The sequence below is a fragment of the Salvelinus sp. IW2-2015 genome, linkage group LG27 (assembly GCF_002910315.2).
Source record: "Salvelinus sp. IW2-2015 linkage group LG27, ASM291031v2, whole genome shotgun sequence".
Taxonomy (NCBI): Eukaryota; Metazoa; Chordata; class Actinopteri; order Salmoniformes; family Salmonidae; genus Salvelinus; species Salvelinus sp. IW2-2015.
This window is the reverse complement of record NC_036867.1, coordinates 29,173,087-29,199,903: the sequence shown is the minus strand read 5'-3', so window position 1 is coordinate 29,199,903 and position 26,817 is coordinate 29,173,087. Positions and strand designations below refer to the sequence as shown.

At 44.9% G+C, this 26,817-nt stretch overlaps 2 protein-coding genes across 2 annotated transcripts; both read right to left on the bottom strand.

Annotated features, from left to right (window-relative positions):
* Positions 1-1,974: 1,974 nt before the first annotated feature.
* Positions 1,975-16,291, bottom strand: LOC111953197 (cysteine and tyrosine-rich protein 1). Its single transcript, XM_023972311.2, has 4 exons — positions 15,829-16,291; positions 12,751-12,850; positions 11,112-11,272; positions 1,975-3,042 (listed from the first exon to the last, which is right to left on the bottom strand). Exons 1-4 carry the CDS (start codon positions 15,908-15,910, stop codon positions 2,915-2,917), a joined length of 471 nt encoding a protein of 156 aa, XP_023828079.1. The 5' UTR covers positions 15,911-16,291; the 3' UTR covers positions 1,975-2,914.
* A 3,512-nt stretch (positions 16,292-19,803) lies between these two features.
* Positions 19,804-26,053, bottom strand: LOC111953684 (A disintegrin and metalloproteinase with thrombospondin motifs 1). The gene is made up of 8 exons (XM_023973109.2): positions 24,912-26,053; positions 23,445-23,788; positions 23,061-23,193; positions 22,452-22,909; positions 21,770-21,956; positions 21,288-21,466; positions 20,857-21,032; positions 19,804-20,660 (listed from the first exon to the last, which is right to left on the bottom strand). The coding sequence occupies exons 1-8, from the start codon at positions 25,534-25,536 to the stop codon at positions 19,922-19,924; spliced, it is 2,841 nt and encodes a 946-aa protein (XP_023828877.1). The 5' UTR covers positions 25,537-26,053; the 3' UTR covers positions 19,804-19,921.
* Positions 26,054-26,817: the final 764 nt, after the last annotated feature.

Here is a 26,817-nt window from a genome sequence, read left to right as displayed (position 1 = left end):
ATCCGGTGACTGTGCTGGTCACTCCATTATAGACAGAATACCAGCTGACTGCTTCTTCCCTAAATAGTTATTGCATAGTTTGGAGCTGTGCTTTGGGTCAGTGTCCTGTTGTAGGAGGAGATTGGCTCAAGTTAAGCGCCGTCCACAGGGTATGGCATGGCGTTGCAAAATGAAGTGATAGGCTTCCTTCTTCAAGATCCCYTTTACCCTGTACAAATCTCCCACTCTACCACCACCAACACACCCCCATCTCACGAATGTTCTTCTTTGTGATCCGAACACCTCAAACTTAGATTAGTCTGTCCATAACACTTTTTTTCCCCATCTTCCTCTGTCCAATGTCTGTGTTCTTTTGCCCATATTAATATTTTCTTTTAATTGGCCAGTCTGAGATATGTATTTTTCTTTGCAACTCAGAAGGCCAGCATCCTTGGCGTCGCCTCTTCACTGCTGATGTTGAGATTGGTGTTTTGCAGGTACTATTTAATGAAGCTGCCAGTTGAGGACTTGTGAGGCATCTGTTTCTCAAACTAGACACTCTAATGACTTGTCCTCTTGCTCAGTTGTGCACCGGGGCCTCCACTGCTCTTTATATTCTGTGTTAGAGCCAGTTTGCACTGTTCTGTGAAGAGTGTAGTAAACAGGGTTGTATGAGATCTTCAGTTTCTTGGCAATTTCTCGCATGGATAGCGTCATTTCTCAGAACAAGAATAGACTGACGAGTTTCAGAAGAAAGTTCTTTGTTTATGCCATTTTGAGCCTGTAATTGAACCCACAAATGCTGATCTCCAGATACTCAACTAGTCTAAAGAAGGCCAGTTTTATTGCTTCTTTAATCAGAACAATAGTTTTCAGCTGTTCTAACATAATTGCAAAGGGTTTACTATGATCAATTAGCCTTTTAAAATTAACTTGGATTAGCCAACACAACGTCCCATTTGAACACAGAGTGATGGTTGCTGATAATGGCCTCTGTACCCTTATGTAGATATTCCATAAAAAATCTGCTGTTTCCAGCTACAATAGTCATTTACAACATTAACAATGTTACACTGTATTTCTGATCAATTTGATGTTATTTTTAAATGATAAAAACACTTTTAACTGTAGTGTACATATCCCAACCAGAAGTCAAGGATTACAGGCAACATCCGCATTGAGCTAAACGCTAGAGCTGCCGCTTTTAAGGAGTGGGACACTAATCCGGACACTTAAGAAATCGCGCTATGCCTCAGACGAATCATCAAACAGGCAAAGCGTCAATATAGGATTAAGATTGAGTCCTACTACACCGGCTCTGACGCTTGTCAGATGTGGCAGGGCTTGAAAACTATTATGGATTACAAAGGCAAACCTAGCTGTGAGTTGCCCAGTGACACAAGCCTACCAGACGAGCTAAATGCCTTTATGCTCGCTCGAGTCAAGCAACACTGAAGAATGCATGAGAACACCAGCTGTTCCGGAAGTAATAATGCCTCAGTAGCCGATGTGAGCAAGACATTTAAACAGGTCAACATTCACAAAGCTGCGGGGCCAGACGGATATACCAGGACGTGTACTCAAAGCATGCTCGGAAGTGTCTGGCAAGTGTCTTCACTGGCGTTTCAACCTCTCACTGACCGAGTCTGTAATACCTACAAATGTCAAGCAGACCGCCATAGTCCCTGTGCCCAAGGAAGCGAAGGAACCTGCCTAAATATTACCACCTGTAGCGCTCATGTCGGTAGCCATGAAGTGCTTGAAGGCTGGTCATGGCTCACATCAACAGCATCCTCCCGGACACCCTAGACCCACTCCATTTGCCAACCACCCAACAGATCCAGCAAAACACGACACCATCATTAAGTTTGCTGATGACACAACAGTGTAGGCCTGATTACCAACAATTATGAGACAGCCTATAGGAGGAGGTCAGTACCGGTACCCCCTATATATAGCCTCATTATTGTTATATTAATGTGTAACTTTTTTACATTTTTACATTAGTTTATTTGGTAAATATTTTTTTCTTTCTTGAACTGCATTGTTGGTTAAGGGCTTGTRAGTAAGCATTTCACAGTAAGGTCTACACCTGTTGTATTCAGCGCATGTGACAAATAAAGTTTGATTTAGATTTTAGATCTTGGGTCAGTTTTGTAGTATCTCCACTAATAGTTAAGGTTGGGATTGGGGGAAGGGGAAGCTGATACTAGATCTGTACCTAGGGGAAACTTCACCCTGGAGCCGTATGTTTACCATCCTGTTTCTACGGTACAATTCATAGTTTTACACAGTTTTCCTTGCCTGGTCCCAGATTTGTTTGTGCTGTCTCGCCATGTCCTCAGGTCATTGCCACATAAAGGAATTGGCAATACAGCRCAAACATATCTAGGACTAGGCTACAGTTTTCTCTCCTTTGCCTTGTAGAAATAAGATAGGGAAGAGCACTGGCCTGAAGGAAAGCCAGCTAACAGACATCTCTACCAGAGAAATGGTACAACAAAGATCCACATCTTCAAATAAAGTTACGTACTTTGTCCCCTCACTCATATTCATTGACATAGAATATGAGTCAAATACTACTAGTGGTTTTCACCCCCGAAAAAGCAGATCAGTTGGATTGACCCCCACCCCCACATCAAATGGTCAAAAGTGGATCAGTCCACACAGTCATTTTAAGTGATTCAGAGGTTTTCAACCCTCCCCCCCACACACACACACAAAACACCAATCAGTTTAATTGACCCAATCACACCCACAAGAAAAGTTCAAAGTGGTCCAGTCCACATGCAGTCATTTTAAGTGATCCAGAGGTTCTAAAGGCAATGCCTACAGTCTCATCTTTCTCTGCTAGAACACTGCATAAACTTAATCCAAGATGTGCTCCTTCAGAAGGGCAAGTAGCCTGGTCAGGATTCTCCATTTTGTCTTCAAGTCATTTGCGGTTACAGCCTGGATACGGAGGGGGAGGTGAGTAGCTGTCTATCCTGGGTGGGGTGGGGGTGTAGGGAGGGGGGCGCATGGCCGAAGGGTACATCTCATAGGTGTAGGGAGGTGGGGGTCCTGGAGAAAGAGAGAGAGAGGCAGACAGACACAGAGAAAAGAGTATGTTTATCATCAGTAGTTGCTGGATAAATAAAGATTATGCCAATACACACATACAACATACAAGTACAACATACCMTGCCATGTCATTGTATCTGTTTTGATGGGCTTTAGAAACCAGTGGAGACTGCTGAGGAGAGGATGGCTCATAGTAAAGACTGGAATGGAGTCAGGAGGCTGGTGGGAGGAGCTATAGGAGTTCAGGCTGGAAGTCTGAAGTCTGGTGTTTTCTTTATGTGTTTGATACTGTTCCAAAAACTCCATTCCTGCCTGTACTCCTATAGCTCCTCCCACCAGCCTCCTCTGATTGACTCCATTCCAGTCTTTACTATGAGCCATCCTCTCCTCAGCAGTCTCCATTCCAGCCATTATTATGAGCCGTTCTCCCCTCAGCAGCCTGCACTGGTAGAAACATTCTAGACTTCAGTATGTGTTGGTCATTGGTGGAGGAGCAATGTCCTCTAGTGATGGAATCATTGCATTGCAGGGAAATGGGTAAATTGGTTTTCGGTTCAGCCGGTTAGTGGAGGCGCAGTGGTTAAGGCATGTATTCATAAAGAGTCTCATAGTAGGAGTGCTGAGCTAGGATCAGTTTGCCCTGTTAGACAATAATGAATAAGATTAGGACATACACACCAAGCAGTGTCTGAGGAAGGCCTGAAAAATTACCAAAGACTCCAGCCACCCGTTCTCTCTTCTTCCGTCCGGCAGGCGGTACCAGAGTATCAGGTCTCGTACCAACAGGCTCCGAGACAGCTTATACCACCAAGTAATGAGACTTCTACACAGATAGACAATAGCTGCCAATCCCCACCAAGGACTATATGCGCTGAATGTAGAGTACAAGTCAAAAGTTTGGACACAACTACTCATTCAAGGGTTTTTCTTTATTTTTACATTGTAGAATAATAGTGAAGACATCAAATCTACAAAATAACATATGGAATCATGTAGTAACCAAAAAAGTGACCACACATACTAAAGTCTAGAATGTTTCTACCAGTGCAGGCTGCTGAGGGGAGAACGGCTCATAATAATGGCTGGAATGGAGACTGCTGAGGAGAGGATGGCTCATAGTAAAGACTGGAATGGAGTCAATCAGAGGAGGCTGGTGGGAGGAGCTATAGGAGTACAGGCTGAAATATATTTTAGATTTTAGATTCTTCAAAATAGCCACCCTTTGCCTTGATGACAGCTTTGCACACTCTTGGCATTCTCTCAACAAGCCTTACCTGGAATGCTTTTCCAACAGTCTTGAAGGAGTTCCCACATTCTGAGCACTTGTTGGCTGCTTTTCATTCACTCTGCGGTCCAACTCATCCCAAACCATCTCAATTGGGTTGAGGTCGGGTGATTGTGGAGGCCAGGTCATCTGATGCAGCACTCTATCACTCTCCTTCTTGGTAAAATAGCCCCTACACAGCCTGGAGGTGTGTTGGGTCATTGTCCTGTTGAAAAACATATGATAGTCCCACTAAGCCCAAACCAGGTGGGATGGCGTATCGCTGCAGAAAACTGTGGTATCCATACTGGTTAACTGTGCCTTGAATTCTAAATAAATCACAGACAGTTTCACCAGCAAAGCACCCCCACACCATCACACCTCTTCCTCCATGCTTCACATTGGGGAACCACACATAAGGAGATCATCCGTTCACTTACTCTGCGTTCCACAAAGACACGGTGGTTGGAACCAAAAATCTCAAATTTGGACTCATCAGACCAAAGAATAGATTTCTGCCGGTCTAATGTCCATTGCTCATGTTTCTTGGCCCAARCAAGTCTCTTCTTCTTATTGGTGTCCTTTAGTAGTGGTTTCTTTGCAGCAATTCGACCATGAAGGCCTGATTCACGCAGTCTCCTCTGAACAGTTGATGTTGAGATGTGTCTGTTACTTGAACTCTGTGAAGCATTTATTTGGGCTGCAATTTCTCAAGCTGGTAGGCGACTACCACATGAAGCTGAGAATGCCAAGAGTGTGCAAAGCTGTCATCAAGGCAAAGGGTGGCTACTTTGAAGAATCTCAAATATAAAATATATTTTGATTTGTTTAACACTTTTTTGGTTACTACATGATTCCATATGTGTTATTTCATAGTTTTGATGTCTTCCCTATTATTCTACAATGTGGAAAATACTGAAAATAAAGAAAAACCCTTGAATGAGTAGGTGTGTCCAAACTTTTGACTGGTACTGTATGCACACTCACAGGTCTCTACCCACACGCACGCCTGCACTGACACTCTTGCACACACACTAACAACCACATACATACACTCGCCATCACGCACACACCCACCCACCACATATGCTGTTGCTATATTGGTTACTATTATTATTATTTATCCTGCTACCAGTCAGTTTCTCATAATCCCTGCCTACATGTACATATCTACCTCAACTACTCCATTATCCCTGCACATTGTACATTTGGTACTGGCACTGACCSTGTATATAGCTTACAGTCTTATGTTTTTTCTATTCCTTTCTTATTTCTCAGTTTTATTTGTTATAGTATTTTGATACTGAATACTGCACTGGGTTTGCAAGGTAGTAACCCTTTCCACTCACAGCCCCTGTCATCCTGTATACGGGTTGAAAATGGCATTGATAAGCGCCTACATTGGAACGCAGTGGCTGTACAGTAACATGCTATACATGACGTCAGAGCTCAGGTTCTCCACTTCACAGCTTCACAGCGTTTGTGATCACTATGTTTGATCCACAGTTACAAGGATGACATGCATTATACCCTGGGTTGTCCTGAACAGATTGAGCCTATGTTTGTTATATTATATAAAAAATAAAAACATATCCACGGAACATGCACCTTTTTTAACATACCTGCAATGAAGCTGCTCAACATTTACATTACTTTCAGTCATCTAGCAGACATTCCCACCCAGAGCGACCCACAAGAGCAACCAGGGTCAAGCGCCCCGCCCAATAGCACAAGAATAGATCCCTACCCAGTCAAATCGGGGACCCGAACCAGCAACCTCTCGGCCACCGGCCCAAGCTCTCAAATGCCAGGCCTCCAACCATCCACCCACAGATCCCCTCGAGCTTCCCCTCAACCATCCAAGAACCCCCCCATAAGTCCCCCTCAAAAATCTCCCCCCACCCCCCATCTCTATCCCCCCTAAGCCACCATCCCCCTCCAACCCAACCAAAACCACCACCGACCCAATGCGCCAACAACCAACAAAAAGAACAAGAGAGAGAAAAACAAAGGAAAACAAAAATCATGACAGCAAGGCCAACTGTATGCGTCTGTGTGCATGTGTGGCACAATTTACATTTGTGTATGTGTGTCCGTGTCTGTGCACGTGCGTTCGTTTGAATGCAAGTGTGTGTATGCATGAGTAAGTGCATACACGAGCTTGCATGGCATCAGTCTTAGGCAAACAGGCATTTGATGTAACAATGTTCCTTTTCAGTTCCAGTTAAACATGCACTTGAATGCACTAATGACTCCATTCTATGTGCATCAAAATTACAATCTGTTTGTCTGAAGTGCCTTTTGAAAGCCTGACACCGTAAGATCATATTTTATAACTTAGCTAACGACGGGGCACACACTGGTTGAATCAATGTTGTTTCCACGCCATTTCAATGAAAGTAAAGTAAATGTGAGTTGCACATAAAATCAACATCGACTCAATGGGTTTTGTCCAAAATGTCTCCGGACCTACTCACTGCCACAGTCATACTCTGGACCTAGTTTTGTCCCGTGGAATAAATGCTGTGGATCTTAAATGTTTTTCCTCATAATCCTGGACTATCGGACCAACATTTTATTATGTTTGCAATCGCAACAAATAATCAAATCAAATGTATTTATACAGCCCTTCTTACATCAGCTGATATATCAAAGTGCTATACAGAAACCCAGCCTAAAACCCCAAACAGCAGGCAATGCAGGTGTAGAAGCACGGTGGCTAGGAAAAACTCCTTAGAAAGGAGTTCTGCTCAGACCCCAACCAAGGATCATCAAAAGCCGTGCTATAAATTCTCGGACAACCCAAAGATTCCTAGATGCCCTTCCAGACACCCTCCACCTACCCAAGGACGTCAGAGTACAAAAGTCAGTTAACCACCTAACTGAGGAACTCAATTTAACCTTGCGTAATATCCTAGATGCAGTCGCACCCCTAAAAACAAAAAACATTTGTCATAAGAAACATCTCCCTGGTATACAGAAAATACCCGAGCTTTGAAGCAAACTTCCAGAAAATTGGTACGGAAATGGAGCTACACCAAACTGGAAGTCTTCCGACTAGCTTGGAAAGACACTACCGTGCAGTAGCCCTCACTGCTGCTCAATCATCCTATTTTTCAAACTTAATTGAGGAAAATAAGAACAATCCAAAATGTATTTTTGATACTGTCGCAAAGCTAACTAAAAAGCAGCATTCCCCAAGAGAGGATGGCTTTCACTTCAGCAGTGATAAATTCATGAACTTCTTTGACAAAAAGATCATGATCATTAGAAAGCAAATTACGGACTCCTCTTTTAAATCTGCGTATTCCTCCAAAGCTCAGTTACCTAAGTCTGCACAGCACTGCCAGGACCTAGGATCAAGGAAGACACTCAAGTTTTTTAATACTATATCTCTTGACACATTGATGAAAATAATCACGGCCTCTAAACCTTCAAGCTGCATACTGGACCCTATTCCAACTAAACTACTGAAAGAGCTGCTTCCTGTGCTTCGCCCTCCTATGTTGAACATAATAAACGTCTCTCTATCCACCGGATGTGTACCAAACTCACTAAAAGTGGCAGTAATAAAGCCTCTCTTGAAAAAACCAAACCTTGACCCAGAAAATATAAAAAACCATCGGCCTATATCGAATCTCCCATTTCTCTCAAACATTTTAGAAAAAGCTGTTGCGCAGCAACTCCCTGCCTTCCTTAAGACAAACAATGTATACGAAACGCTTCAGTCTGGTTTTAGACCCCATCATAGCACTGAGACTGCACTTGTGAAGGTGGTAAATTACCTTTTAATGGCGTCAGACTGAGGCTCTGCATCTGTCCTCATGCTCTTAGACCTTAGTGCTGCTTTTGATACCATCGATCACCACATTCTTTTGGAGAGATTGGAAACCCAAATTGGTCTACACGGACAAGTTCTGGCCTGGTTTACATCTTATCTGTTGGAAAGATATCAGTTTGTCTCTGTAGATGGTTTATCCTCTGACAAATCAACTGTACATTTTGGTGTTCCTCAAGGCTCCGTTTTAGGACCACTATTGTTTTTACTATATATTTTACCTCTTGGTGATGTCATTCGGAAACATAATGTTAACTGCTATGCGGACGACACACAGCTAGCTGTACATTTCGATGAAACATGGTGAAGCCCCAAAATTGCCCTCCATGGAAGCCTGTGTTTCAGACATAAGGAAGTGGATGGCAGCAAATGTTCTACTTTTAAACTCGGACAAAACAGAGATGCTAGTTCTAGGTCCCAAGAAACAAAGACATCTTCTGTTGAATCTGAAGGACCTCTGCATTACTCTGGACCCCTGATCTCTCTTTTGACGAAAATATCAAGACTGTTTCAAAGACAGCTTTTTTCCATCTATGTAACATTGCAAAAATCTGAAACTTTCTGTTAAAAAATGATGCAGAAAAATTCATCCATGCTTTTGTCACTTCTAGGTTAGACTACTGCAATTCTCTACTTTCCGGCTACCCGGATAAAGCACTAAATAAACTTCAGTTAGTGCTAAACACGGCTGCTAGAATCTTGACTAGAACCAAAAAAATTGTTCATATTACCCCAGTGCTAGCCTCTCTACACTGGCTTCCTGTTAAGGCAAGGGCTGATTAAGGTTTAAATGCTTGCCCCTACCCATCTTTCCAATTTGGTCTTGCCTTACATACCTACACGCACGCTACGGTCACAAGACGCAGGTCTCCTTACTGTCCCTAGAATTTCCAAGCAAACAGCTGGAGGCAGGGCTTTATCCTATAGAGCTCAATTTTTATGCAAATGGTCTGCCTATCCATGTGAGAGACGCAAAATCGGTCTCGACCTTTAAGTCTTTATTTTAGACTCATCTCTTCAGTAGGTCCTATGATTGAGTGTAGTCTGGCCCAGGAGTGTGAAGGTGAACGGAAAGGCACTGGAGCAACGAACTGCCCTTGCTGTCTCTGCCTGGCCGGTTCCCCTCACTCCACTGGGATTCTCTGCCTCAAACCCTATTACAGGGGATGAGTCGCTGGCTTACTGGTGCTCTTCCTTGCCGTCCCTAGGAGGGGTGCGTCACTTGAGGGGGTTGAGTCACTGATGTGATCTTCCTGTCCGGGTTGGCACCCCCCCTTGGGTTCGTGCCGTGGGGGAGATCTTCGGGGGCTATACTCGGCCTTGTCTCAGGATAGTAAGTTGGTGGTTGAAGATATCCCTCTAGTGGTGTGGGCTGTGCTTTGGCAAAGTGGGTGGGGTTATATCCTGCCTGTTTCGCCTTGTCCGGGGGTATCGTCGGACAGGGCCACAGTGTCACCCGACCTCTCCTGTCTCAGCCTCCAGTATTTATGCCGCAATAGTTTGTGTCGGGGGGCTAGAGACAGTCTGTTATATCTAGAGTATTTCTCCTGTCTTATCCAGTGTCCTGTGTGAATTTAAGTAAGCTCTCTCTAATTCCCTCTCTCTTTCATTCTTTCTTTCTCTCTGAGGACCTGAGCCCTTGGACCATGCCTCAGTACTACCTGGCCTGATGACTCCTTGCTGTCCCCAGTCCACCTGGTCATGCTGCTGCTCCAGTTTCAACTGTTCTGCCTGCGGATATGGAACCCTGACCTGATCACCGAACGTGCTACCCTGTCCCAGACCTGCTGTTTTCAACTCTCTAGAGACAGTAAGAGCGGTAGAGATACTCTGAATGATCAGCTATGAAAAGCCAACTGACATTTACTCCTGTGGTGCTGACCTGTTGCACCCTCTACAACCACTGTGATTATTATTATTTGACCCTGCTGGTCATCTATGAACATTTTAACATCTTGGCCATGTTCTGTTACAATCTCCTCCCGGCACAGCCAGAAGAGGTCACCCCTCATAGCCTGGTTCCTCTCTAGGTTTCTTTCTAGGTTCCGGCCTTTCTAGGGAGTTTTTCCTATCCACCATGCTTCTACACCTGCATTGCTTGCTGTTTGGGGTTTTAGGCTGGGTTTCTGTACAGCACTTTGTGACATCAGCTGATGTAAGAAGGGCTCTATAAATACATTTGATTGATTGATTGAACAGTGTAATGTTTGGAATCAGTCTCGTGTAAGGTGAACTGTTTTGACCTCACCTTTGGTCTGATAATTTCACCATAATCTCCAAAGTGTTCTCTTTCAATTGCTACCATGCTAAAGCATATGCTTTTTATAGTTATTCTTAAATATATTTGACCCTATCCATATTGGCCAATTTACACAAGTATAAGGGGATAAAGGATGAGTGCAGTCAAAAATGAGATTTTCTTGTGTTTTATATATATTTCCACACTATGAGGTTGGAATAATACTGTGAAATTGTGAAAATGATGATAATGCCCTTTTAGAGTGACATTTCTGGGATCTTATATTTCAGCTCAAGAAACATGGGACCAACACTTTACATGTTGTGTTTATATTTTTGTTCAGTGTATTTTGTGTAGATCCAAACCTCTCTGACAATAACAGATCGTTTTCAATTTTCCCCTCCCCACTCAGACCACTCCCAGACAGTTGTAGCAAAATTCTTGCTTGAGAAATTGCTCTTTGCTAAGAAGCTAATTTTGTTTATTTTTTTGCCATTTGAATGGAAAAACAATCACAGTAAGGTACTTAATTGTTACCTGGAAATTATATGACATTGAGATAAAAATGGCTGCATTGGACCTTTAAGCATTTCACTGTACTTGTGCATGTGACCAATAAAACTTGAAACTATATGGACTCAGAGCTGGCCTAGGATCAGTTTAGCCCTTTCGATCATAATGAATAAGATTATATGGACAGGAGGGACCTGATCCTAGATCAGTCTTACCTGGGTAGCCCTGGGACACAGTGTTGATGTAGGAGGTGTTGAACACGTCCACCCGGGCCCCGCGCCCATTCTTCACACACATGCACACACACAGGAAGAAGGCCGCCAGCGCTCCCATCAGAAACACCACACCAAACACGATGCCCGAGATAGCCGTGCCCCTAGAAAACACACACACAAACACAGTCACTTTGACTGAATACTCCCCTTTTCATTCTAGTTTGTGGCTGCTGGTAAGTCATCTCATCCAATTAGTCTTCTCACAAATCAATGTTGCATGGAATTTCAATTCACCTCTTTAAAGAGTATCTTAAATAAATCCCACGGCCACCCCTCCCCCCAAAAAGGCTATTTGTTGAAAACGACTTTGAGGGAAAACGTACTTGCTAAGATTGTGATATGTTGTTGTCTCACCTCGCTATCTTAATATGAATGCATTAATTTAAGTCGCTCTGGATAAGAGTGTCTTCTAAATTACTCAAATGTAAATGTATGATGTGACTTAATTGAAAAGTGAATTGACCCCAAGTTTGGGTCATATTCACTAGACACCAAATAAATAAAAAAAACAGACTGAAACAGGGACACGTGCAATATGAAACATTTCAGTTTTTGTTGCTAAATGTTTTGCTACAGTGTGCTCCAATGAATACAACCCTGCTCTATAGAGAAGCAGTGCATTTTGGGATAGGGCCATCTAGGGCTGAGAAAAAAGGCTGGGAGCAGCTGCCTATAACGTACACCGGACCAAACATGTCTGTGGGCAACCATGGAGATCTGCTCAAACATCTGATTATATGACTCAGACCTGTGTGTATGTGTGTGAGTATGTGTGTGTGTTAGCGTGTGTGTGTACATATACGTGTGCTTTTGTGTATGTATGTGGTCAAACTCCATTTAAAAGGCTGTGGAGAAGCTGTAGAATGAGATGAGATATCTCTCCTGAAACAAGGAACCATTATTCCTCCCCATTACCTTATGACAACCATGGCCTTGAAAGAGCTACATTATATGGCTAGATAAAACGAGTCCACATTCAATGGGCCTATTCAATAGCACTTTTTTTGTGAAACCCCCACTTATTTAGCAATGTTGCATGCATATACACAACACTTTAATATCATTATTATCTTCATTGGTGGACTGAAGCAGGAAGCATGTGTTATACTCTGGCGAGAAAGAGGACAGAGAAAGTGAGAGGCCAGATGTCTTGAGCCAAATGACGAAGGTCAAAACTCTCAGAGGGGTCATACGCTGCATGTGGAAAGGGCAGGTGGTGAAGTRGTAGAGAAGTGATTTTGTGTGTGTGTAGTTGGAGTGTGTGTGTTTATAGATTCAGGGTGACTGAGTGTAACGGATGTGAAATGGCTAGCTAGTTAGCGGGTACGCGCTAATAGCGTTTCAATCGGTTACGTCACTTGCTCTGAGACTTGAAGTAGGGTTTCCCCTTGCTCTGCAAGGGCCGTGGCTTTTGTGGAGCGATGGGTAACGACGCTTCGTGGGTGACTGTTGTTGATGTGTGCAGAGGGTCCCTGGTTCGCGCCCGTGTCGGGGCGAGGGGACGGTCTAAAGTTATACTGTTACATGAGCATGTGTGTTTGTATAGAAGGTGACTGTGTGTGTGTGTGTGTGTACTTACGAGAGGACATCTCCCATATAGGCGTAGTAGGAGCAGCAGAAAGGGGGAGAGCCTTCACAGCAGTATTCCACACAGCCATCACACTGGGCCTCACTGTGACCTGCAGGAGTGATGCAATACATTATATGGAGACGCACACACACACACACACCTACCTCTACTACGGACACTTGCACACACTAACATGCTGAGAGAAAGGTAGAGTGTTCTCTTTGGAATCAAGATTTCCAAAACCTTTTAAAAGGACAAAATCACAATGCTATGTTCATATTACAAAAGGTTAAAAACATAATGGAGAGCAGCTACGGCAGATACACTTAAAACTTTGTCTTTCGCTTAATTGAACCTTTTCTAAATATGGAAATGTCACTAAAATCAAGCCTTTTAAAGGAGTAATTAAGAGTTTTCGCTAGAGCAAAACAACCATATTGCACTTAAACTTACAAAACAAGAATTTGACTTTAACTTCCTGACTGATGTCTTGAGATGTTGCTTCAATATATCCACATGATTTTTCTACCTCATGATGCCATCTATTTTGGGAAGTGCACCAGTCCCTCCTACAGCAAAGCACCCCCACAACATGGTGCTGCCACCCCCGTGCTTCACGGTTGGAATGGTGTTCTTCGGCTTGCAAGCCTCCACCTTTTTCCTCCAAACATAATGATGGTCATTATGGCCAAACAGTTATATTTTTGTTTCATCAGAAACAGAGGACATTTCTCCAAAAAGTACGATCTTTGTGCCCATGTGCAGTTGCAAACCGTAGTCTGGCTTTTTTATGGCGGTTTTGGAGCAGTGGCTTCTTCCTTGCTGAGCAGCCTTTCAGGTTATGTTGATATAGGAGTCGTTTTACTGTGGATATAGATACTTTTGTACCGGTTTCCTCCAGCATCTTCACAAGGTCCTTTCCTTTTGTTCTGGGATTGATTTGCACTTTTCGCAGAAAGGAACGTTCATCTCTAGGAGACTGAACGCGTCTCCTTCCTGAGCGGTATGATGGCTGCGTGGTGTTTATACTTGCGTAATATTGTTTGTACAGATGAATGTGGTACCTTCCTTCAGGCATTTGGAAATTGCTCCCAAGGATGAACCAGACTTGTGGAGGTCTACAATTGTTTTGCTGAGGCCTTGGCTGATTTCTTTTGATTTTCCCATGATGTCAAGCAAAGAGGTACTGAGTTTGAAGGTAGGCCTTGAAATACATCCACAGTTACACCTCAAATTGACTCAAATTATGTCAATTAGCCTATCAGAAGCTTCTAAAGCCATGACATAATTTTCTGGAATTTTCCAAGCTGTTTAAAGGCACAGTCAACTTAGTGTATGTAAACTCTCTTTTCAGAAAATATTTTCTTTGTATGAAAGCGTATACTTTGTCAACTACACTATTCACTAACTTCACCTCTGTGTTCTTTCTCTCTGCACTAGTCTAAACCTGCAGATACCTCTCTCTCACCAAAGCTTTTCCCTTTGTATACCCTGGTTTTCAGTGGTTTAGTTAGCCGTGGTTGGGTGGAGAGTGTGTGTGTGTGTAAATCTTCTCTGTGTGTGTGTGTATATATATATATATATATATATATATATATATATATATATATATATATATGTGTGTGTGTGTGTGTGTGTGTGTGTAAAAAAAAAAGGCACTTCTCTTTTCTCACTGGAACTGACTTTGCTGAGGGAAACTGTACCTGATACGATTGTGATGTGTTGTCTCTCCTAGCTACAGTATCTTAAGGTGAATGCACTCACTGTAAATTGCTTTGGATAAGAGAATCTGTTAAATTACTAAAATGTAATCTAAAAATGTGTAAACCTGTGTGTACACCTTCTGTGTATGTGAGCACGACAAAGATGAAGCACTGAAGGTTACAGCCACTCTGAGGCTTTGGAGAGCTGGTGGTGAGAGTCCTTCAGTGGAGACACACGGATATGTGACAACTTTAAACGAATGGGGATGGCTCAGGGAGAGGGGTCTCAAAATGAGAAAGCACTTGAAATAAAGGACATTTGGAAACACCACTTGTGGTTTTGTATTTGATTATTTTTTGTAGAGTATTTGAACACTGAGTATATATCTCAGTGTTTGCCCTCCTCAACAACCACATAATTTAACCCAGACACAGCCCTTCTGTTTCTCAACCTTCAAGCATACTGCCACAAATTACTGGTGTGTGTGTGTGTGTGTGTGTGTGTGTGTGTGTGTGTGTGTGTGTTCAATGATTTTCATCTTCATTCCAGCTTTATTCTCACTTTGTTCAAAAGCTGGTGTATTTTCAACAGATCCCTCACAAACGGATGGCAGATTTTGTTTTCCAACCCCGAAAAGGCGTGTGTGGGCCTACAATAGTAATCTTGAAACAGAGTAAACATAATTTGGGTACATCCCTCTTCCCTATATACAGTAGTGCACTACTTTTGACCACAACCATTTGAGCTGCAAACATATTTATCCCTGTGAAGTGTAACCACTTTGATGTGCATGTCATCCAACGATGGGAGTCTATATGGGTGGTCCCTTGAGGTCTAGCTCCTTACCTCCGGGTCCTGTCGCTTTTTACGCTGGGGACAATGGCAGTATAGTTCTGCGACTAGTGCTGAGCAGGGCTTGTACACCCCCCCCCCGTCCCCCACACACACAAGCTCGCACACACTTTATCTTCTTCTATGTAGATCGCTTCAGAGTTTTGATGTAAGGTTGTATGCCTATTGTTGGGTTACATTTATGAGATTAAAACTCAATTGAGCCTTTTTATAATGTAGAGGTGGCGATACATACGGTAAGCTACAGTACTTTTATGTATCGAGGGACTCTTTTACCATTGAGTAAATGAACGGTAGTATGTCTAAGTTAATCATCGGCTACATTAAAGCACTGTTTTATTTAGATATAGCTACCGTTCGTTTACGTTGTGAAACCGTCCATGCATTGGGTTGATGAGTTCACATTCACAATTAGCCTAATAAAAAGTAAACCATTGTTAAAGGAACACTTCTGCTGATAATAAAACATTTGCGCACGTTGAAAACGATAAAGCACCCTAGAGAACCAGGGACAAATGAACGAACTCTTACCGGCAAAAACACAAAGTAGGAGAGAGTCCCGTAGGAATTTCCACCCCGCTGCCTCCGTTCTGTCCATATCGACTGATAACATAGGCCTACTTGTTCTAAATGTTGCGCACAGTTATTCCCAAACAATAACGTCCGTGTTTTTCATTAATATGCGCCCACGAAGAAGACTATGGGATATAGTCGCTCGCCGAAACATCGCTGATATGCGCAATCAATTGAGTTCTCTAAAAAGTTCCATCGAAGAGAGCCATGAACGCAAATTAATGGATCTTTGCTCCAGTCATAAAAATGCTTAAATCAGAATGAAAAGTCTCATTCGTTTCTTCTTTCATGTGTTCGTATCTCTAAAAGTGTTTCCTTCAGTCTTTCCTCGTTGTTTTCTTCTGTTCCCTTTTCCCCTGGAGTGGGTCCTCGCGCTTCCCCTCCCCCGCAGCAGCTATTTTCTCAAATTACTCTGTTGACTGGGTGGGAAAGGGATGGAAGTACCTCGATAACATTTGCATCTCTCCGACATAAAGGACGCCGCCGCCGCCCCCACTATCACGACCACTTTGAAAATGAAATATATATATATTGGTCTTTGTCGTGTACACACACACCTCACGATCATTTTGAGAGGAAATGTTCTTTTTTTAAACTCTGTTTACCAACGTCCCTAGTCATAAACCAAACCATATCCACCCGCACCCTCTCAATATGTCCTACAAAACATCCATGAACCTCTATTTTAAATGTTCAAGGAGCACGAAGTTTGTTTGATATAACTTAGAACTAAACTATTTCATCTTGTAAAATGTAGGCTAAATGGGTTGCTCAAGCTTGTAGGATGGATGACCCCCCTCTCAAACACCATCTTTAATCAACATAGGCCAATTTACCTTGGGTGACAGTCAAACATGGTTATGCCTTAATATAGGGCCACTCATTCTGCATAAAATACTAATTGTTTTAGGTGAGAACAGTCCAGTATCTCTTTATTACGAATATATATCCTTATTCTAATAAAGACAGAATAAGCTTGAATCGCGGTTTTGGCTTTGCCGTGATGCATGAAAGGAGAGCTTGGATACATAGATAGATTCATTCTAAAATGTAATGCATTCGTTATAGTTAAAGTTTCCTCTAGGTGCAGATCTAGGATCAGCTTCCCCACCCCCAATCATAAGCTTAACCGTTAGTGGGGGAAATGCAAAACTGACCCACGACCATAGTCTAGGGGTAACTTCACCCTACACCTCAGTGGCATCTTGTCATTCTTAACCTTATAGGGAACCGTGACCTTTTACAGAAATGCCACCCATTCATAATTGCTCACAGATGTCAGGAGTTTTAGGCAGTTAATTAATTAAGTGTGGGTTGGTGGGAGTTTTTGGTTTTGTCTTGCACCGGCAGGCAGAGATGGGAAAACTAAACAGAAGTACAACAATAGTGTAATTGTATTCTATAAAGAAAGTCCCAGTTACCAAGGAAAGAAGCATTTTCCATTGGCAACAACAGCAACACAACTGTGGTAGGCCAACTCGGTGGCAACTCCACAGTGCTTATGGGAAGAGCACACCATTTAATATATCTAGTCCTATACAGACTCTGTTGTAGTATATTTGAAATGCTCTTTAAATAAATTGTAAGTCAGTCTTTTCAGTGGTTGAAACGGTATATCACTGAAATGTGGACAAGTTAGCATTGAGCTTGAACGGTTTGGGCTTCTCTTTTCATTTCCCTTCTTTGGCTCTTTTTTTCTTATAGTCAGCATAAGCTACATTTAGAGGGAATACAGATCCAGGACATTCTTTTTCTGTTCTGCAAACATGTTGTTTACAGAATCTGCTGACACGTTGTGTGCGTCCCAAATGGCACCCTATTCCCATTATAGTGCAATACTATTGACCAGAGCCATATGGGCCCTGGTCAATCAAAAGTAGTGCACTATATAGGGATTAGGGTGCCATTTGAGATGAGAACCATTATGGTGTTACCCAAATTACAGTGATGTTGGAGTCTTCTTCTCCCATAATTACAGAGTAATGACTTCCTTTGAGTCTTGGCCCGTAATCACAAAGCGTCTCAAAGTAGGAGTGCTGATCTAGGATCTGGTCTCTGCTGTCTATATAATCTTATTCATTATGGATAATTTTTTTTGCAAATCCTACATCCAGGGGCCATATTCATAAAGCTTCTCAGAATAAGAGTACTGATCTAGGAACAGGTTCCTGCTGTCTATGTTATCTATTAATTCATTATAGACTAAAAGGCTAAACTGATACTACATCAGAGCCTGTATAGGAGTGCTGAGACCATAATGCATAAGATTACATGGACAGGGGGAACTGATTTGAGATCAGCATTCCTATCCTGAGACGCAGAGGAAGTCAGGAGGGGCCACTGAAACACGGCCATCTAGTGGATGATATGTTTATTACACACTGTCCATAAGAGAAATGTGATCAGACAATTGAGTATATAATGGGATTAGGTTTATTACACAAATCCACCATATATTTGCTGACGAGGGCCATGTTTGTGAGTACGTTTGCACGTGTGTGAGTGTGTGTGCACGCGCATAGAGTGCAATAGATTGAGGTGTGTGTATAGAGTCAGATATATTGAGGTTTGTGTATAGAGTCAGATATATTGAGGTGTGTGTGTGTGTATGGATGTGTAAGAATACCAAGACACACCACACTCATGACAACAGTATATAGGTCGACGTGATGCTTTATTATTCATAAACCTAGGACCATATATATAATACTGTATAAATACTCTATATACTCTACATCCTTCTGTTATTTCAATATAATAACAAATAAAAATACAACAATAATATAAAAAGCAACAAGATTATACTTAACAAAAAATAAATAATGTTTGGATATTCTGCACAAAACGTCATCATAAAAAAACCTTCTCGGAAGGCAGGAGAGACTTACTTATGAAGTAGTAGCAGGAGAGAAGCCACACGCACGCACACGCGTTCGCTTGCTCACACACCTCTTTTGTTCTCGGACGGGGCGGAGTGATATGGCTTTGAAATTGCTTTTGTTCAGTCCAGGATGCATATTGAATAATACGTCTATTGGAATGAGTCTATTGGAGATTCTACTGGAATGTTAGCAGCACATATCAACTTGTTCAGGAATGACCCAAGTTGATTGAAATGAACTGTATTGAGTTAGTTTGGTTGCATACAAAGTCGTATGGATTAGGAGGGACAACCGGATTGTCTTTGGTTCCGCACCTTTGAAACAGGAAGTGCCTCCAACCGATACAGAGAGTGGAATGTGTGGCAGTGAGACATTCATTTGTTTCTAATACATATACATACATCCTCACCCCAAGGTAACCAATTCTGTACAGTGATACATATAGTCCCCCAAGATGTCTGTCCAGTCCAGCTAGGACAGACAGCCCAACACACACACACACACACCACACACACACACACACACACACACACACAACACACACAACACACACACACACACACACACACACACACACACACACACACCACCACACACACAACACACAACACACACACACAACACACCACACGAACACAAGCATGTCATTGGCACCTAAAGCAGCATGCTTTTTCGAAAGAGAAGTGTCCATTGAAACTGTTACTTTCCATCTCAGCTCCACTGACATGGGTGGGGGGTGGAGGGAGGGAGAAGGGCACAGTGTGCCTGCAATGTGCCCCCGTGCCAGCCCAGCAGGCAGCTGCACCAAGTCTATGCGGTGTTCTAGGGGTGGCAGTGCCACGGAGCAGACCCAAACAACACTAAAGTCTACCCTCAAAGTGGCTGGAGGGAGTTGAGAGATATGTTGTTGGCTCTGCAGTGTCAGTCAATCAGTCGGCCACTTTGGACCCATTGGACCCCAGAAAACACCCACGAAAGCACTCTGCGTGGGATGTAAACATTCTCATGATAGGTCACTGTGTTTTCAGACGCAAAGTTCATGACGATAAGGTTGTTTTAGTTTTTTTCTTTTTTTCTTTCTTTCTTTCTTTCTTTCTTTCTTTCTTTCTTTCTTTCTTTCTTTCATGAGTTGTTCTTTAGGGACGTAATAATGAGGTGAGCTGACAAACTTAGCAGGCGCTCTGGTTGCACAAGTCCAGCAGTGGTCGAGGCCTGTCTTTGTGGTCGCAGCTCTCGTGGGCGAGTGTACGCCCGTTGTGTCCCACGCAGCGTAGCGGCCGCTTGCGGAACCCGCGGCCACAGCTCCTGGAGCACACCGACCACTCCCCCAGGAACCACGAAGGACAGGGGTGTGGGGCGCAGGGGCACGAAGCCAACGGGCGCAGCTCCTCCGGGCACTCCCGCGATGGCCGCCCCTGGGGATCCAGACACAGCACCTCCCTCTGTTGAGTACCGACCCCACAGCTCTGCGAGCATGGGCCCCACTCCCGCAGGGTCCACTCAGCGTCCCCCAGCTCCCGGATGGCATTGATGGACTGGCGGCGTGCCACCGTTCCGCCACTAGGTGACGCAAAAACGGGTCTCGGCGCAAAGTAGCTGTATTTGACACGGGGGCGGGGCGAGTCGCCTACAGACAACACCTGGATGGTCAGGGCCTCGGGGAGGGGCGAGAAGCTGCGTAGACGCTCCAGGGAGGCGGAGCTACCRCTGTAYCGYAGCAACGCCCCCTTGAGGGCGATGTCTGTTTCGAGAGTCATCAGCTTGTAGTCGCCGTTCAGGAGGTAGGTGCCGTCCTGGCGCAACACTGCCAGGTAGCTGTTGTCATGGCGACCCCCGCCGGGGGCACGTTGCTTCACGTCCAGGTGAGTGGCGCCAGCGGGGATGGTCACAACGTTCTGGTAACCAGGCCTGAGGGACAGAAACACACAAGGGTCAAACAACATAGAAAATATGTGGCAGTGCTAAGAGGTGTGATAGAGATAGATTCATTAGAGAAAAATAGGATTCTACAGACTGTAGTAAAAGATAGTAAATGGGTTCAACTAGAAAACAGTAATTTCAAGTCAAAGATGGCTGTTTTGAGGTCATAGGTCATTGTTCTCACCTGGCACGCTCCAGGGCACCCGACACTTTCTTGCAGGTGGAGCCGTTGCCTCCGCACACGCTGCACTTGTCGAAGCGACGGCTGGAGCCGATGATCCGGTCACAGCCCGCCTTCACACACTGACCCTGCACACACACTGAGGTGGAGTCCGGGCTGCAGGGAGTACCGTCAGCCACCTGACAGTTGCAGAGAAACAGATGTTAGCCTAGACAGTGTTAGCCTAGTTAGCCTAGACAGTGATAGCCTAGTTATCCTAGAAAATGTTAGCCGTGTTTGCCTAGACAGCATTAGCTTAGACTAGTTAGCCTAGAGACAGTGTTAGCCTAGACAGTATTAGCCTAGTTAGCCTAGAAAGTGTTAGCTAGTCTAGCTAGCCTAGATAGTGTTTGTCTACATTTTTGCAAAAGTGTCTGTGGTGTGACCTGACTAACCTTTGGTTTCAGAATGAAGAAGTAGCCCGTGCCCTTGGCCCGGCACACCAGCTTGCAGCGGTCTTTGGGTGAGACGCCGGCATATTTGGGAACCCACTCCACGCCCTCTCCCGAACCGAACGACATCTGTGACGAAATATCGTTGTGGGCCAGACACTGCTCCTCGCGGAACGACAGACCTTTAGAGAAAGAGGGATGAAGAGAGAGAGAGAGAGAGGTGTGATATTCACTGTTAGTTTAGCTTGAGCCTTATGTTTACTTTACAGTAGGCTGTGATATTCAAGTATGGCTATTCTCGAATGTGTAGAAAGTATAAGTATGGGTACAATATGCAAGTCAGTGGCCTATGTGCCTAAATAAGGTTGTATAATTTCAAAGTATAAATATATGAATATGTGTGTGTAATAAGAGTAATTACTGTATTAGCTATGTAATAAGCATGAACTAAGTATGTAATAAGTGAGGCTAGTAGAGGCTCTTACCGTTGCTCTCAGGGCAGATCTGTGTGTTACAGGAGCGGTATTGGATCCTCTTGCCCTCGCAGTACTTGCCCCCGTTTTTGGGCAGGGGGCTATCACAGTCCCTGAAGGAGTACTGCACCCCTCCGTTGCAGGTACGCGAGCAGTCTCCCCATGGTCCCCATACACCCCAAGCACCGTTGACTGGAGTCTGCAACAGGAGAGGACACCATCGTTATTCATAGTCACACACACTAGCCCATATAACATTTCAATAGTCCTATAGGTAGTCCTGTAGCTAAAAAGCTAATAGTTACACACACTTTAGCCCCTATAACAGGGGTACTCAACTCTTACCCTATGAGGTAAGGAGCTTGCTGGTGTTCTGTTCTACCCGATAATGAATTACACACACCTGGTGTCCCTGGTCTAAATCAGTCTCTGATAATAAGGGAACAATGAAAAAATGCAGTGGAACTGGCTTCAAAGTCCAGATTTGAGTTTGAGGGCCCTATAAATTTCAACACTCCAATAGCTAGCCTGATATTTAAAAAAGACATAACATTGGACCTAATCCAATGTAGCTAACACTAACCAATCCCAAAGCTGCATTATGCTTCCTTTCCCCCCAATGGACCAATCCCATCACTCCCATTGACTTTAAGACTTTGTCACAGGGCTGTGTTATAACAGTCTTAACACCCACCTGGTGACGAGCGGCCTCTGTCTTGCTCAGACACTGTCCCGCCAGGCAGAAGCTGTCATGGCCACACAGCGTCCCATCCGCCCACGGGAAGTTCTTGGTCTGACAGACCAGAAGTCCATTGGTTGTGGTCACTGTGCACCAGAGTGCCATACATGTGGTACTCAGGCCGGGACAGTGCTGTGACTCCTCCCCGAACGTCAGGCGACATTGGCGGTCGGCGTCGTACACGTTTCCGGGTAGCGTGGCTGGGAGCGACTGGGGCTTGTGGGGCTTGTCCAATAGGCACTGGCCGTGTCCGTTGTCCATGAAGGAGGTGACCATGAGGGCAGAGCAAGGCGACCACGGCTGGAGTTGGTCCAGGTTGGACAGGGTGGACGCCATCATGTGCGAGCCCCAATGGTCACCGTTGACGCTGGCACACTGCTTGGAATCGTCGTGGGGCATGTTGAACACGTGGCCTAGAGCGCAAAAGAGATGGAGGAATGGAGAGAGGGGAGACAAAGGGTTGGTTTGGGACTGAGAGAGGAGATGTGTACTGTGTGTGGCTCGTGACAGAGATGTGAATGTATGGTGCATATGTGTCAGCTTGGCATCAGGGTGGCATCTTACCGAGTTCGTGTGCCACAGTGAATGCCGCCTGCAGCCCGTCGTCCTCGATGATGGAGCAGCTCCTCTCCGGATCGCACACCGTGCCCACATCCGCCATGCCTAGCGTGTCACAGGAGTGGGCGCCGCACAGGTCCTACAGGGGGTGAGAAGGGACAAAACACATCTGTCAAACTCACTGCTTTCCCCCATACAGACACAGACACAAAACCCATATCACATAGCAGGACCCTGTTTCAAATCAAAAGTAGTGCACTATATAGTGAATAGGGTGCCATTTGGAAAGCAGAATCAACCCTAGTAGTTGTGAAGGTGTTGCCTGTTACCACAGTAAACATTGGTGTAAAAACATTGTGAAAACAGTGCTAAAAAGCAAAAGCAACATACCGTTCGGGTGAAGAGCACGGCCGTGTCGTAATGCTCTGGGTGGCGGTCGCTGGGTGGGTTGTGCTGCCGCTGCCACTGGCAGAAGTTGCGGAGGGTCAGGGCAGCGTTAGACGACACCTGGGGGCCGCTCTCCTCCTCGTAAACCACCAGGAGCTTGACCACGGCTAGGCTGATGGAGTTGTGGATGGTGGGGTGGCGGTAGAGGCGCGATGCCACCGCCATGATGGTCAGCAGGTAGGGCTTGAGGCCGGCACCGTGGAACTCGGCCATGGACTGATCGGCCACGATCATGATCTCCACGAAGCGAGGCGTGGACACGAAGCGCTTGGACCGCTGGTGGTGGGCTGATGGAAAGAGAGAAGAAGGGAGAGAGGTCAGACAAACTGGCCTAGAATCCGACTTTTAATACAGCTCTCTTGTGAGAGCCTGTTTTCTCTGGTTTAAATTGATGAACTGTTAGACTTAAAGATGAAATGTAAAATTGTTTATGGCAAATATCTGAGTAGTCACAAGAGATTTTATGTGAGTTGTACCATGTGATACTACAGGCCAATCACGGGTTTGTAGGCTACACATGTGTATTTTCTAGGGCAGATGAAGAGCTACTGAGCACAGAGCAGATCATCTCTCCAGATGTGTCTGGAGCAGCTCCAGCGGCTCTCACTGGGTGACTCAGCAGCCCCTTACGAAAAACCACATGCATTTCACATGTGATTATTACATGTGAAGTGTTCCAAAAACACATGTTTTTACTTGAGTTCACATGTGAAATTTCACGAGGCTTCTTACCATCAGAGGCCCTCTTCAAAATGACTACATTCCCAAATTGATCTTCACTGGGCGGAAATTATGCGTGAGGGGGAAGAAAAATAATTCTGGGAAATGTCTGACAGTGCTGACCTGTAACGTGCAGTACCAGGAGGAGGCGAGACTAGTTTCCACGTCTCACCCCCACCAGCCCCCGTCCCAGGCCCGTACCTCCCTCCCTCCGTCACTCCCCGCTCACTTCCTCCGAGCATTACCCTCCCCCTTCTTGCCTGCGTATACTGTCAAAGCTGAGCCCATTCCCCGTTAACCCTCGCTGTGCACCGGTCAAAGTATCGACTTATCCACCCTTACCTCAACATTTAAATATATAGCCTGCGCGGTGTAATTATTAGAGGCTCAGATGTTTGAGTAAAAGGACTATTTTACGGATCACTCCAAGACAGAAGTTGAGGTAGTTTGGATAGACAAATCCTCCGTTCCAGGAATTGAAGCCCCAGGACACGGCCGGTACAGGAATTGGGCCAGAGTCCATTTCGTTTGCCATACATGATGTAGACACATAACACAACTAAGTGACTATGTGGAACAGCTTGGCTTATTGTTTTTCTTACTAAAAGACGTAGGCCTATGAATATGATGTAAAGTCAGCCTATTCCTAAATGGATCCAAGTCAAAGGTTTTATAAGTGTTAATGCATACCTGGGTGGTCGGGTTTAGTGGTTCCATGGTTTACTTTTGTCTCCTGATTCTCTGGCAACCTGTCCTCTTCCTCGTTGACCCCGCACTTTGAGCTGCTCTCCTCTGCAAAATATTCCCGACCTCTTCGGCGAATGAGGTGGAGGTCCCCATCCATAGGCTGTGCATCACTCGAATTATTGGGATTGATGAAGTACTCTTCACCTTGGAGATAGAAGCCGCCCCGTAGTCCGTGGCACAGGTTGAGAGCAGCTGCGGAGTCCTCCTCCCCGTTCACCGTGCCCGAGAAGAAGCACTGAATCTCGGCTGCGCTGCTGTCAGATTCCCGCTGCGCCTGCGACTCGGGGCTCCCCACCACATGGAACACAAACCCAGGTGCCAGGAAGGTCTGATCCGGCTCTAGCTTCAAGACCACCCGTTTGCCAAATACGTCCAACCGGTACACTCGCATCTCCGACTCCTTTTCTCGCTCCTCTACCGAAAGGGTCCGGCCCTGCTCGGCTTCCCTCTCGGGCCGAACCGGGTCGAGTCTGACCGGTACAACTGTACTTTCCTCCCATGTGCCGTGCGCCGCTCTCACGCACAGAGCCGTAATCAAACTGAACCAGACGCAAGCGAACGACATCATATTCCGTGTCAAACCCTTCTAACTGAAAGAGAAAGTGATATTGAAGTGTCTGGCGGAAGCAAGTAAAATCCGTAAAAGACTCCACTAATAACTAAAAAACATCAGTCCAATAACTAAAACACCTCCAGTAATGAAGTAAGTCTAAAAAAAAAACTAAAACGGAAACAAATCCAGTGCAAAAGCCATTCAAAATAGTCTACAGCTCAGACTTCATATCTTAGCGCTTCAAGCTCGAGTCTTCTTATATTCTCTTGCTAGAAAAAAGCTCAGCAATGATCAATTCCAACTATTCGGAACGTTGGTGTTTCTTTCAGCCCTCTCTTGGATACTCAACAGCTGTTTGAGTTTCTATGTGACTTCGGGGCAGTTTTTTTCTACTGTGCCGTCTAGTTTCTGCTCATATTTTGCCTTAAAGACGGACAGACCCCGGCTCCCTATATATCCCCAAACTCAGGACCACCCCTTCCCGACGCCGCCTTGATCTTTTAGAGGCGAAATCTCGTGCGCAACAAAACGCAGACATAGAGACGTGCCATAATAATCAATCAATGTGGAGTGGGACGCGTTTGGCCCAGGAAACTTTTTTCCCCCTGCTCCGCTTGTAGGCGGGACTATAGCCCTCACTCCTCTCCCCATACCCCGTCCTTCCCCTAAATGTTCTCATCATTTACACTAAAAACTCTCATACTTTTCGCCCCTGCTACTTTTACGCTGTGCTCATATTGCTTTCGGCTATACCCACACGTTGAATGTAAATTATACTTCATGAGGGTGGCAGTGGTTTGTCTGTGGCAGGGTTGTGGTGTCTGTGAAACTGGAGATCTGGGGATAGCAGGTCAGACATGGCACCCATCGCACCTGGGCTCGATACCCGGAGCTAGGAGTCGTTTGCATAGCCGCAGTGTCAAGCGAGCTGTGCGCCGTGGCGGCCGGGTGGGATTCCGTAGCTCTTCGGGAGACGGAGCGCAGAGGGGCCGGTGAGTTCTTAAGGTGGAATAGTCCCTTGGACGCATCTCCTCCACTCAACTCTCCGAGGCCGTGGCCCGTCTCCTTGGGCGGACACCCCCTCCCCTCCCCGCGCTCGTCTTCCCAGCTCCTCTTCTCAAACATACGGTGCAAACCGCATCACTTGTGTAAATCCAGAACTCTGGAACCTTCCCAAAATAATTATCGACGGATTACTCGTCCCTTCCTAGTGACAGAGTAATTATTTGCTAAGTATTATATATCACGTTTGAATAATGATACATGACACACCAATAAAATACAAAACCCAGCCGT